The following is a 14,261-nucleotide window of genomic DNA, read 5'->3' as shown; positions in this document are numbered from 1 at the left end:
TATCGACAGAGTTGCTCCCCTTGCTTTGTAACAATTGTATATAATGTAGAAGTGTTGGAAGTATGGCAACAAATATAAAACTAACTTTGGTAATCCTCTCTAAAAGTGATTTTTTATTTCATTTACTTATTCATTTTTTTGCTCTCTATTATTATTAATTCACAACGATTTCGAAGATGATAATATTAATGTAGAATTGAATCAACAATCTGATCACTGATCACTTGAAAATATCATTTGATGTCATCACTATGCATACCTTAGTCGGGACATTTTGTGTTTGAGAAAGTTTACATTAAATTACGTTGAGTGAAATTGTTAATACCTGTCCAAGTTCAGTCATTTGAGTAGCATAGCCAGTCCTACTCGCACTCATCTTTATCTACATTTTATTTCTATTTTGTCAAATAGAAACCATGAACTACTAAGTACTAAATTTATTTATTTTTTAAATGTGCCAATAAGTGGATGATATGTTTTTCATAAATCACTTAAGAATCCTATAGAGTATATTAAGACAGTTTAACAGACAATTTGATGAACAAAATACACATTTTGACATATTTTGAAAATAAAGTAGATTTATGAATAAAAACAAACTATTTTTTAAAATGTAAAATCACTTAAATTTGTCAAAATACAGGAAATGTCAACAGATTGCATAGTTAAGATATAGTCATTGTGCCTCCACGTTTAAACAAGGCTATAGCTACTACCCTACTGGTACATGTAGTCTCAAAAAGATACCATTCTGTGTCATAGTTACTTAGGTGTAGTTCCACATCTATACAATATATTTTACCTGGTATATTATGAAACAGTGAGTAAACAACAATAGGTACCTGGCTGTTTTAAATATAGACAGAAGTAATGCACTTCACTTTTACCTGTAAGACAACGATCCTTAAATGTCCAGCATCCCATTACACCTGACAGAATGCATTACCTTCCACAGAGGTATGTGGCTAATGTTATGTACCTGCATGACATTTCTTTAATATTATCATAGTACACACTACATCTTATGATAAACAACCTTTTTATTGTATAACCAGCATGTTCGATAAACCTCAGGTCTGTCTGTCATCATTTGTAAGTGGTATATATTACATCTATTCTTATGTAACTGCACATGCAGGGAAGTAAAGTTAAGATGGACCAGTGTGATTTGTCAAGACATTCTGCATTACATGTAAATGTATATATAGTATACCTTATCCTCGTTGACAAAGTCCTCAATTGTCCTCCAATAACCCTCTGTAAAACATTTTATTGCACCTGTTGCTATGCATGCTAGCATGTTTTTTGCAGCCAATATATCTTCATTTTTCTGACATCCCCCCCCCCCCCCCCCCCCCCCCCCCCCCAATTTGATAAATACAGAATTTCCTGTATTACACATCCTACGGTATCTTCATGGTGTATATTACTTATAATTGAGGTAAAACGAAAAGTAGCGTAATAGTTGACAATTCTGTATGGTTAGTATATGTTGGTACTTGGTATGTGGTAAAGAGGAATTCTAGAGTAGGAATTTTTTTTGTACCTGCAGGACATACCGTATCACTTATCAACATGTCTTTTAAACTCAACAAACATGTCACATTAATATTATTTAAATTACTGACATCTGTATGATGTCACATGATTTTTTATAAAGTGAAACATACCATCAGTCAAAATTAGTCTCCTCACATGGAAATAAAAGATTTTTTGTTTATTTTCTCTTAAATATGAGTTATGTGATATCGATGTAATAAAGACTGTTATAATCCCATTCAATATTGTCACACGTACAAGTCTCATGACATATCAAATTATTGAACTTGCAGTGCTCATACAAGATTTTCTGTAAATAGATCCTCTGTCAATCCTGATGGTGCTTACATTCTTTGAAATCTCAATTTTTGTGTATACAGTATAATCCTTAATTAGAAAGAATTTATCACAGAAATAGAAATCAGATGTGTAATTTCTCTTTAAAGTTGTTTATTTCCGAGTAATATATATGATGTTTCCTATATACATGGTAGAGAGTGGTCGTTTGAAATCAAGTTTGATTTTGTGAACAGCAAGTAACTCATTAAATTGGAGAAAAATTCCCCAAGAACCAATGTCCATAAAGTTTTTGTGTGTTGTAGTTTTACGCTACTTACAGTAAGTAGTGTATAGGATCCAGTTGATGTTTACAAGAAGTATATATTTCCTGATATTCTCTTTCTTTATAGAATACTATAAGTTTAATCAACATTACTGATTGTCATGTCAAAATTGAATTGGTTTGATAATTTTCATCAATATATCACAGCCCCCTGTAACAATTACACAACGAATGGTTGTTAGATGTGGAATTTATTTCACACTCGTTATTTTGTTTAAATAACAAAAGACACGAGCTTAGCGAGTGTGAAATAAAATTCCATAAAAATTCCAAAAATCACGAGTCGTGTGACCAGTGTTTCTACTACAATGATATCGGCTTGAATCTTTCATGTATGCAAATAATGTGTACAGGTGACGGCCGGGACCCGGTGATGTGACGTCATTCGATAATTGATGACATCAATAACAATTGCTGCTTTTTGCAGCTCGGTCAAAGTTCGAATTCTTGACGAACTCTTGAGAGTGGAATAACACAGCGTATTGTGGTAGAAATTAAAATCACCCTGTCTATAGCCATCAGTGGCCACCTGTCTATACTATCATGTCAACTTAATCTCTACTTTACTAGGCATATTACGTCCCTATTACCGTATACCTGGTAAAATACAGTACATGTAGTTGTACCTTTTCGTATTTTTTCAAATTTTCCTTTAATATTTTCAACTGATGCTCTTTTTTCTTGTAAAAAAAATATCCACGGCATTGTGTCAAGTGATAATTAATACAAGATTGTATAGAAGTTATATATAAGTATAACTGAAGAAACATTTGTTAGTAAAGCATAAGTGCTTTCATCTTATAATTTATATTAGGTACTGAAGAGAATTCTTTCAAACTTGATTCCGCGTCTGTCAGTGATAATCTGTGTTTATCAAAGGCATGAAGTATTGTGAAGCTGTAACTGCACCTAATTGTCATATACATGTACAAATGTATTTTCAGACCTATATTCCATTTGCGTTATTCCCTATAGCTTGTCGATGACTGTTTGCCTATTCTTATAGGCTGATGTTACAAATGAGGTCAGTTCGACAGCTACCTGTGTAAAATACATAATTTCGACAGCTACCTGTGTAAAATAATCAGTTGGACAGCTACCTGTGTAAGATACATCAGTTGGACAGCTACCTGTGTAAAACACATCAGTTCGACAGTTTACTGTGTAAAATACATCAGTTCGACAGTTTACCTGTGTAAAATACATCAGTTCGACATTAGTTACCTGAGTAAAATACATCAGTTTGATAGTTACCTGTGTAAAATACATCAGTTTGATAGTTACCTGTGTACAATACATCAGTTTGATAGTTACCTGTGTAAAATACATCAGTTCGACAGTTACTTGTGTAAAATACATCAGTTCGACAGTTACCTGTGGAAAAACTTAAGTTCAACAGTTACCTGTGTAAAATACATCAGTTTGACAGTTACCTGTGTAAAATACATCAGTTGGACAGTTACCTGTGTAAAATACATGTCTGACAGTTACCTGTGTAAAATACATCAGTCTGACAGTTACCTGTTGGGAAAAACTTCAGTTCAACAGTTACCTGTGTAAAATACATCAGTTTGACAGTTACCTGTGTAAAATACATCAGATCGACAGTTACCTGTATAAAATATATCAGTCTGACAGTTACCTGTGTAAAATACAAAGTTGTAATGTATACCTGTATAAAATATATCAGTCTGACAGTTACCTGTGTAAAATACAAAGTTGTAATGGGAATCACTTGAAGTCCCTTATATTATAGACAAAGTGTAAAGGGTAAAGAGTGAGCCAACATCTGGTGGACAGAAATAAAGACAAGGGGGTACCACTCTGAAATATGTAGGCATTGTAGGATTAATGTAGAATGTAAATCATACAATACAGAACCGATAATTTGAAATACAAAATGTTTATATATATATATACAAAGAAAACATTTAACATCAGCCACTATTGATAAAACTATATAGCTAGCTAGAGTACAAATACTGGCACATTACAAGAATAAATTCTCAAAGCAGACAATTTCTTTTTCTTTGTTTAAGATAAGCTTGGGAAAGGATTACCCACTGCACAGAGTCACACAAATTAAAAGTTGTACACAGCTGACAACTAAAAATCTCCATAACATAAAACATACAATTCTCATATCAAACATTTTGTGTTTACTGGATCCCCCGGAGCATGCCTTTCCACAGCCCGATAAACATACCCTATTATAGATGAGAAATACAATATTAACAGTACTCCCACTGTTTGTTAGGCCGTTCATTCATCTATGCTGCTTTTATAGGCCATAAAATGTCTTATCACCAAATTCTTGATTCTGAATTTTAATATTTTACAAAGAATGGTGTCAGTGAATACAAATAGCCCAATAACAAAAGATTCATACCCATTTTTCAGGGGATAATAAGAATAGGGAACTAAAGATAAAATTACCATGGCAACAGAGAAATTCATACCATTTTTTCTAAGAGAATGAAAATGAAGTGAAATACAATGTCCATCATTTCTTTATGGTAGAGAATTCACATATAGCCTGTATCAATGGGTGTCCATTCACCTGCATGTTGTAATCATGCATTTGAAAGTTGCAACAGGTATACCTGTAAGTACTGTAATACCATTCAGCTTGTTGTTATTTTAGGAAAGGATATTGTGATATAATTAATTTAGATTTAAATAAATTAATAAATAATTAGAGAGGAAAATAGTATTCAAACACCAGTACTGGTATCTCACTTCCAGGGTAATTGGAATTAATATAGAGATACTGGTAATCAAATTTTTGTAAAGTGCCAAAATTGCTTTGCTTTTAATGACAGACAGCTGTAATATATATATATCTCAGTATACTCAACAATATTAATTTGCTAAAACTTCATTCATTTCAAACAAAGTTGTTCTCATCCATTCAATTCCCTTTCAAGGTATTCTTACATGTATAAAGAACATACTTTAGTATTATTTTTCTTCAGCAATAGGCATTGTACATAGAAACTATATTTCCGAGAAATATATCTGTGTAAGACTCAATAGTGGTTTTACTTACTTGTATCTTGTCAGGAATCATGGAGGTATGACTGTCGTCATACACAGCCTGTGTGTCACACGACTTACCTTGTCTGGGCTCAGCTGGCATGGGTTCAGCTGCTGTTATGGGATCACCTGACCCTGCTAGGGATGGAGCTGAAGATGGAGCTGGAGCCTTATTCTTTGGCTTTACAATTTCTGTAGGCTTCAAAGGTTTGTGAGCGAAGGTTACAGAGCTTACAAACTTCTCCTGTGGCTGGTCCTCTTCTGATTCTGCTTCATCTCCTGTGGATGTCTCAGCTTTGGGATGAGCTGGTGTTTCCGACTGTTGGATATAATCATCAGTAAGCTGTGTGACCTTGGGTTTATCTTCTTTAACCTTGTTATCTGAAAGTTGGATTGGTTTAGCTCTAAAAGTCTGATCACCATTAGATTTGGAATCTAATATCACAATGTCTTTATCTTTTTTCTCAGGTTGTTTTGATTTTTCAGTTGAAACTGATGTGACAGATACTGGAGTTATTGTTTGTTGTTTCATGGTAGTAGGAACTACATTTCGTTGTTGTGGAATAGAAAATGGTGCAGTTTTCTGTTGCTGAACCGAGACAGGAACTACTTTTTTCTGCGGAAGAGTGGTTGGTTCGACCTTCTGTTGTTGAGCTGGCTTGCCTTGTGTTAGGTCCAGTTTGACCTCTGTAACTTGTGATTTTCTTATTGGTTCAACTTTAGGTGCATCAGCAGGACGTTTGAAATTGCGTATCTCATTCAGCATTTGTTCCCTTCGGTCCACCGGTTCATTGATCGGGGGTCGGCTATACTTGGAAGGTTGGGAAACCTTTTTGACCACTGGGGCAACAGGTGCATCCGGAATCTTCTTGGCAGCTTCTGAGGATTCCTGTACAACACTGCTAGCAGGTTTAGTAACAGCTCCGCTAAATATAGTTTTTGTGTCTGTCTTGGTATTTGTAGGTAGTGTTGTCTTTGCAACGTTTGTTGCTGGCTTTGCAACTGTCTTTGTGATGGTTGCCGCTGGTGTTGTTACTGTTGTAGTGATGGTTTTTGCTGGCTGTATGACTGTTTTTGTAACACTTTTAGCTGTTGTCGTTACAACATTGGACATAACAGGTTTGCTGCTTGTACTTGATACAGACATAACAGTCTTTTCTTGAACATTGCCAGGTTTTACAATAACTCTGGAAGTATTTGAAGTCATAGATCTTGCTGCTGTACCATTTGTTACAACCTGGGTGACATTTACAACTGACCTCCTCTCTAGATTTTGCACAGTATTTTTGACACCAAAGTTTAAGATGGAAGTTTTGCTGGTAGTGTCATCAGACAAGCTGCAAGCTGGAGTAGTATTTGTAGCAGAAGTAATACCACTGGATTTGGCTGACTTTACAGAAGAGGTGCCATTGGTCAATGAGACAGAAGCACTGGCAGTGGATTCAGACTTTACAGAAACAGATGACACAGATGTGGACTCAGTATTGGAGTCACTTACACCATTTGCAGAGGAACTCTTACTGCTGGAATCACCCATACTTAGGATTTTACTGTTATTTACAATAGGTTGTAAGATGACTGGCTTCTTTGGTCCAGTGTTCTGTGTGGACACCTTAGTCTCAAATCCACCCTTGATGGCCTCAACTTCTGTCGTTGAAACCTTGGAAGAGTGACGACGTTGGACATTGGTTCCAGAATTGCTGTCCTTTGGTTCGACATTGGAGTTGTGGCGCTGAACTCCTGGAGGACCAGGAGCGGGAGATTTGACGTGCTGGTTCCCTTGCTGTAAATACACAATTTTAAAAAATGTAGATTATCAGTACATTACATTTAAACCTGCTACAGTTAATGTATTATCAAGAAATATTGTGTCACTACTTACATAATATACAGTTAAAACTATTGAAATTAAATAATACACGGAAGAATAACAGCTGATATAATCATCTTGTTTAAAACAAATTAAGAGTGTCCAGATATACAACTATAAAATATTTTCCTTTTCTTTTGTTTTAAATAATCTTTACAGAGAAGATGCTGAAAAATGGCGGACAACATTCTGTTGCTTCACTGTCTTCTGTATAGATAGGCATCTCTGGCTAATAATTATATCCTAATCAAGATGTACAAAAAAGTACAAACAATATATTAATTGTGTACCTACCAGTGGCGACCCCTATCACAATACTATTACAGTGACGTACTTAGGTGAGGTGACCAGTATAAAGTATTCTGATTGGATCACAGACTTCTTGACCCACCAATGGTTTGCGACCTCTCTGGATATGACAGATCACTATGGTAATACTGGTCACCAGCTGTTGTCTAACTTAGAGGTAGGTGTAATTATATACATGTATTTAGTCACTGTCGATCCTGTAGTATAAGGGGAATATGTTTGCTCTCTCACTTTCTGATCACTTGCCAAACACATAGTACACATGAAATATTATACAATATAAATGTATTTGATTTTATAAAATGATTTATATCTTTCATTCCTGTAAGAACAAAGAGCCCAGAGGGCCTGCATCACTCACCAAGATCCAAGATCAGAAAAATTCTTTTATACAATAATAACTTTTCGAGTTCTTAAGACAATTTGTATCATAAATTGAACATCCCATTTTCAGAAAGCTAAATTTTCTTTGAACCAAAGAACCCTGTATAGGTCTTTGTTTATACAAGAGGCATATATACGGGCCTTAACACCTGATACATCTGTACTTGTAGATTCGAAAATTCCTTCAACTACCGTAATTGATCTAGTTCAATATGTTTATAACCTATAGCTAGGTACCCAAAGGTCAAAGGGGTCATCATTTTTTATTACCCTAAGGTTGCATACTTTTCATTCACATGTCTTTTAACACAGATACTAGGGTTAGAAGTCAATATAAAGGTCACCAAAGGTCACAGCTGAAATTATTCATCATTCATAATCAATCCTTAGGCTCAGGTGAGTTAAAACACAGTTCCCCTCTTCACCAATTAATGCTTCAAATGATATTTGGTCAAATATAGGGGCTTAAAAGACTCTACTCTACTTGTCCTATTGCAGACCTATTTTTCTGCCCCAGGGGTTCAAACCTAATGTTGATACAGAACTGACTCCCCTTCACACAAAACAGAGAACTATTTAACACATGTCTTTTTAAAAAATTATTTGGCCCAGCCTCTCTAAGATGCTTCTAACCAGATTAGATGAAAATCCTTACAATCATTCTAGACAAGTAGCATTTATGAAATAACAGACGCTGTGCTCTGGCATAAGCTCCACATTCCTTTGGTTCTTGGACCCGAATCGTTGGTAATCCTTACAGCTTTTGATAAATGAATCAGAAATCAGTTATCAAAATCTTCAAATTTCAAAATCATTTCTTTTATCATCTCAGTTTGAATTATCCTACTTAATCATAAATTATAAATTAGACCACATTTACCTGCTGGAAGCACTTCATGCTGCGGTTCATGAGCATGGTGAGTCGTGTTTGGGAGGTGTTCATCTCCTTGGAGATCTGTTTGTACTGGCGAGAGTTCTTGTTCAGTGTAGCCAGTTGTGAACTGAGCAAGTTAAAACTTGCCTGTTCGCGTGCCATCTCCTTCTGTAGCAAGGAGATTGTACCCAGCAGATTCTGCAGTATAACATCAACGTTTAATAATGCAGCGTGAAGAGATGTTCCCTTCCTAGGGCATGACATAACACAACCTGATAGGGGGAGATTCACGAATGTCTAAAAAGAAGCTGTGACGATCACAATTGGTTTGCACATTTAAATATCTCGACCCAAGGGTTGAGATATCTTTAGGTAGAGAATGGTTATGTATCTCATATCTATTTCATACATTCTCGCTTTTATCTGTCTGCAAGCAAATGCACAACATAATTGTTTTCATAATGAACAGTATGTGTTTCTTTGTCATAAAACAATATTTAACATGCTGGAAACAGTACCTCTTTCTTTACTTTGAGATCACTCATTTCTGGTTCAAAATGTTAGAAAGTGGAATTTGCCATATCCTAGTGGTTGACAGAGAATACTGTACATCTACCTGAGACAGGAGACAAATTAGTGGAGGAGAAATCTATCCAACTATTGCATTAGCATCCTCTAACATTACAAACTAAATATGACAGAGTTACCTACCTTAAGGGACATCTCCTTAATGGACTTTTCAAACTCCCCATCCCCACATCTGAGCAGCTGCCCTGCCTCCAACTGCGTATCTCCTGACATCTGTAAATCAAAACATCAAACTTAATTTTACTTCACAGGAAACTTCTACAATACCATAGTCACTGTTGTGTTTGACTCCATGACCTTTGCAATGACAATGGGCAATTATCATTATATAGTTATGAATTATCATGTTATAGTTATGAATTATCATGTTATAGTTATGAATTATCATGTTATAGTTAAGAATTATCATGTTATAGTTATCAATTATCATTAAACAGTAATCAATTATCATTTTATAGTTATCAATTATCATTAAACAGAAATCAATTATCATATATACAGTAATCAATTATCATTATACAGTAATCAATTATCATTTTATAGTTATCAATTATCATTTTATAGTTATCAATTATCATTAATAGGTATCAATTATCATTAAACAGTAATCAATTATCATTTTATAGCTATCAATTATCATTTTATTGTTATCAATTATCATTTTATAGTTATCAATTATCATTACACAGTAATCAATTATCATTTTATAGTTATCAATTATCATTTTATAGTTATCAATTATCATTATACAGTAATCAATTATCATTTTATTGTTATCAATTATCATTTTATTGTTATCAATTATCATTATACAGTAATCAATTATCATTTATAGTTATCAATTATCATTTTATTGTTATCAATTATCATTATACAGTAATCAATTATCATTTATTGTTATCAATTATCATTTTATTGTTATCAATTTTCATTAAACAGTAATCAATTATCATTATACAGTAATCAATTATCATTTTATAGTTATCAATTATCATTTTATAGTTATCAATTATCATTTTATTGTTATCAATTATCATTACTTATTTATCAATTATCATTATATATAGTTATCAATTATAATTTCATAATTAACAATTATTATTTTACAGTTATCAATAAATTAATGTAATCACTTTCATGTACGTTTGTGGCATGTTTACATTGAGTGTATGAGTGCTGTAACAGCTACTATATCACCATATCAGTCTGTGAATAAAGTACATTGAACATTTGAAATATTCTGTTTTAGAATGCATTTCAATATGTGAACTATTTTCATAAAATCTTTTTAAAAAATAGTTATTCCAAGAAATAGCAGGTTGTGTCTTAGTGACATGCTAAAAGTGTTGAGAAATGGATAAAAAAGCAATTAAGAAGAAAAATACTGTAAATATTTATTTAACTTTCAACATTGTTTAGGTTATTGGGAACATCATGCTATAACTGAGCTGTGGTAAATTTCACATAACCTAAACAAAAGAGATAGTAAATACTTAATTATGTGACAAGATTTCCATGACTTTAACCAGACAAGATTTGTATGACTTACGCAGATAACTTATTTGGAGTACACACAATAAATGTATCCACTTTGGCTCTGTTAAGGTCCGTATATGGAGAACACTAGCCTTATTGATATAAGAAAAACAATTCGAGATCAGTGAGAAAATTAATAACCCTGTATCAGACCTAACACAAAATGGTGGAAGAATCCTAGTATAAAGTAGAGTAAGAGTATGGTGCAGAAAAAACAGAAGGAAATCTGTCCATAATAAAACCTTGGGGTTATGTTTCCGTTTGAATAAATGTACCATTGCCTCCCTGAAATATCTTTTCACAAAAATGACAGCAACTGAATAGATGTAATACACTCACCTTGCTTGTTTATCTTTTTGAGTCTGTCTTTTTGTAAATCCCAGAAATCCCAGTTTAATACCACTACACAGTATATGTTTGTATAATTTCACCTTTAAATCCAATTTGAATCAAGAATATTCCTGACTTCAAACACTGAAACATTTGTTGTTTTTTTTTCAAATGAGAAACATCAAGAGTTATTGATGTCTTTCTGTGATCCCCTAGCTGATGGATGTAAACAAACCAACGTAGCCCTATAGGTGAACAACGTACTTAGGAAATTGATTTATTCCCAGTACACCAGACTAGAAAAATCTACATAATTGAACAGTCAGAGAGACTGATTAATGTTATATATCACATTACACTGCAGATATGTACTATAAATATTGACCAACTTGTGTGTTATACTGATAATTGCTATTGTGTGTAGATAAGAGGGGCTCACAATCAAACATACAAACAGCCAACAACCTACATGTCCTAATTTACTTTGATTAGCATATGTGTCAAATGTACCTCAAAGGTAGTACTAGTATATACTATAAACATCAACAACAGATTTGAAGATTTGAAGGTGGGCATGGTGGGGTCAGCGGGTGGCTGCTTGGTGCTGGTGATGACAGTGAAGGTCAACTTATACTTAGGCACCTCAACTCCTAGCCTTCCTCAAAATATGAAATGAATTGCTGTCCCTATTTGACTGATCTACAATTCATTAAGCAATACAAAGTTGGGACAACTTTTCAAAAAAACCCTGTAAATACATTTAGACTGTTCATGTACCCAACAATGTTTACATGTATTCCAGTAGCGCATATTGACAGACTGAATATAACTTTCAGCATCAATGAATCTGGTATCAGTAACCCCCCCCCCCCAAACATGCATGTGCTTCCATCCCGGCCAACACATGATTAATAAAAGTTGACATAACTTGTTCTCCAATTGTTGTAAAATCAATAAAGTTTACATTTATGATGTATAATGACTTTTTTTCCCATAGAAAATTGTGTATTAGGATGTGTGCCTTGTGTCAAGTCAACAACAATATTTCATAACATTTCTATGTGAACAATCAGATTTGTATCAGCTTGCATGGATCAGCTGTGAAACCAATCTCAAGTTTTCTGGTGGGCAAACTAAAGGTTTGCATTATTTCTCTGTTTTCAAATTTTGAGAAATGGGTGAAAAAATGTGAGAAAAATACAAGTACTGTAAATATATTAGGATTAACTTTCAATATTGGTTAAGTTTTTCAGGGATATATATACTATAACTACGGTCAGGTAAATTTCACATAACCTAAACCAAGGAAATTAAAAAAAAAATATACAGCAATATAAATACGTAAATATGTGACAAGATTTCCATGACTTTATCCAGACAAATTATGCAACACGATTTCCATGATTACCCACATTGTAAAAAGATTTTAAATTTGACCTTGACAAAATGAATTTGACCTTAGTCCTGACAAATCCACATGTGATTTCAAGGAATTCAGACTTTACTTCATTCTAAAAGATGTATATACGATGACAATGAAATCTCTAGATGACAAACTAGACTAGTTGCAATATTGTCCTTCAGGTCTGCAAACAAAACCTTTTTTCACAATAAAGGATTTAGGCAAGTTGTGCACAACTTTGAGAAAATATTAATCATGTTTTCCAATGATGGATTCTGATCATGAAGACCAAGATGGCTGCCAGATCGTCATTTTGTAGTGTTACACATTTTCATATGATCCGAAAACAAAAACTTTAACTGCATGATTGGCATCCCAAGGAGAACCTATATACTTAACATTGTCCAGTACTTTTTGAAATCAACTGTGAAATTCAAGGTGACGTAACCTAGAGGTCATACCAAGTTCTTCTTTCGGAGACATCACAAACGTGACATTGTGACTACCTAGAGTTCATACCGAGTTCATCAAAAACGTGACATTGCATATAGCTAAGTCTTAATATGTGCCTAATTTGAAAAAAGGATCTGACCTGTTCTTTCTTAGGAATATGTGATAACAAGAGTTGTTTACCAATACACTGACAGCTCATAGATGAATTTATAAGCTACCATCTAAACATTGTCTTAAAACATATAGGACAAGAAAAGTACAACAAACAAGAGGCCCATGGGCCTTAACGGTCACCTGAGTTTTGAAATATTTCAGTTAATTAAATTGACCTTTTTTGGCCCCAACCATCAGCCCCTAGGGGTCAGTCAGGGCAAACGTGTATACCATTAAGCTGTCATCCCATGCTGATAATGTTAACAAAGTTAGAATGAATTCCAATAGAAATCAAACAAATCATATTCGAAAATGTGATTTCCCTATATAAACTAGAACTGTCACCAGGATGGCTGACTAATACCCCCGCAATCTACACGAGTCAATGGTGAATTGGAACTGTTAATTAGAGGCCAACTAAGATAACCCAGTAATAAAGTGACCAGTTGCCATAGCAACCATAATTTTGAGAAAAAGAAAGTGAGATACATATCTGCACATGGTCCTCTATATTTGTGTGAAGTTTCATTGAAATCGGCCCCTCGGTTTAGGAGGAGTTGTCCGGACAAACTTAAAGTTATGGTTCTTATCAGAAAACCTGTTTATAGTGACCAGTTGCCATAGCAACCATAATTTTGAGAAAAAGAAAGTGGCATGTACATCTACACATGGTCCTCTATATTTGTGTGAAGTTTCATTGAAATCGGCCCTTCAGTTTAGGAGGAGTTGTCCGGACAAACTTAAAGTTATGGTTCTTATCAGAAAACCTGTTTATAGTGACCAGTTGCCATAGCAACCATAATTTTGAGAAAAAGAAAGTGGCATGTACATCTACACATGGTCCTCTATATTTGTGTGAAGTTTCATTGAAATCGGCCCCTCGGTTTAGGAGGAGTTGTCCGAACAATAGTTCTTATCAGAAAACCTGTTTATAATGACCAGTTGCCATAGCAACCATAATTTTGAGAAAAAGAAAGTGGCATGCACATCTACACATGATCATTAATATGTGTGTGAAGTTTCATTGGAATCGGCCCATCGGTTTAGGAGGAGTTGTCCGGACAAAATGCGTATACAGGCGGACGGACAGACAGACAACCTGATTCCAGTATACCCCCCCCTAACTTCATTGCGGGGGTATAACTATAGTAAAGTTTACCCCCTC

At 34.2% G+C, this 14,261-nt stretch overlaps 1 protein-coding gene across 4 annotated transcripts in view; it reads right to left on the bottom strand.

Moving 5' to 3' along the window:
• Positions 1 to 14,261, bottom strand: part of LOC117331917 — an 89,629-nt gene that overhangs the window by 70,376 nt on the left and 4,992 nt on the right. For all 4 annotated transcript variants that reach the window (XM_033890892.1, XM_033890894.1, XM_033890893.1 and 1 more), the window contains exons 2-4: positions 9,346 to 9,435; positions 8,641 to 8,832; positions 5,279 to 6,980 (exon numbers count right to left, since the gene is read on the bottom strand). In XM_033890892.1, coding sequence (XP_033746783.1) covers positions 5,279 to 6,980; positions 8,641 to 8,832; positions 9,346 to 9,435 — 1,984 coding nt within the window. The remainder of the gene's footprint in view (positions 1 to 5,278; positions 6,981 to 8,640; positions 8,833 to 9,345; positions 9,436 to 14,261) is intronic.

Source organism: Pecten maximus, chromosome 7 (assembly GCF_902652985.1).
Source record: "Pecten maximus chromosome 7, xPecMax1.1, whole genome shotgun sequence".
Classification (NCBI taxonomy): domain Eukaryota; kingdom Metazoa; phylum Mollusca; class Bivalvia; order Pectinida; family Pectinidae; genus Pecten; species Pecten maximus.
This window is presented reverse-complemented; position numbering and strand designations above follow the sequence as displayed.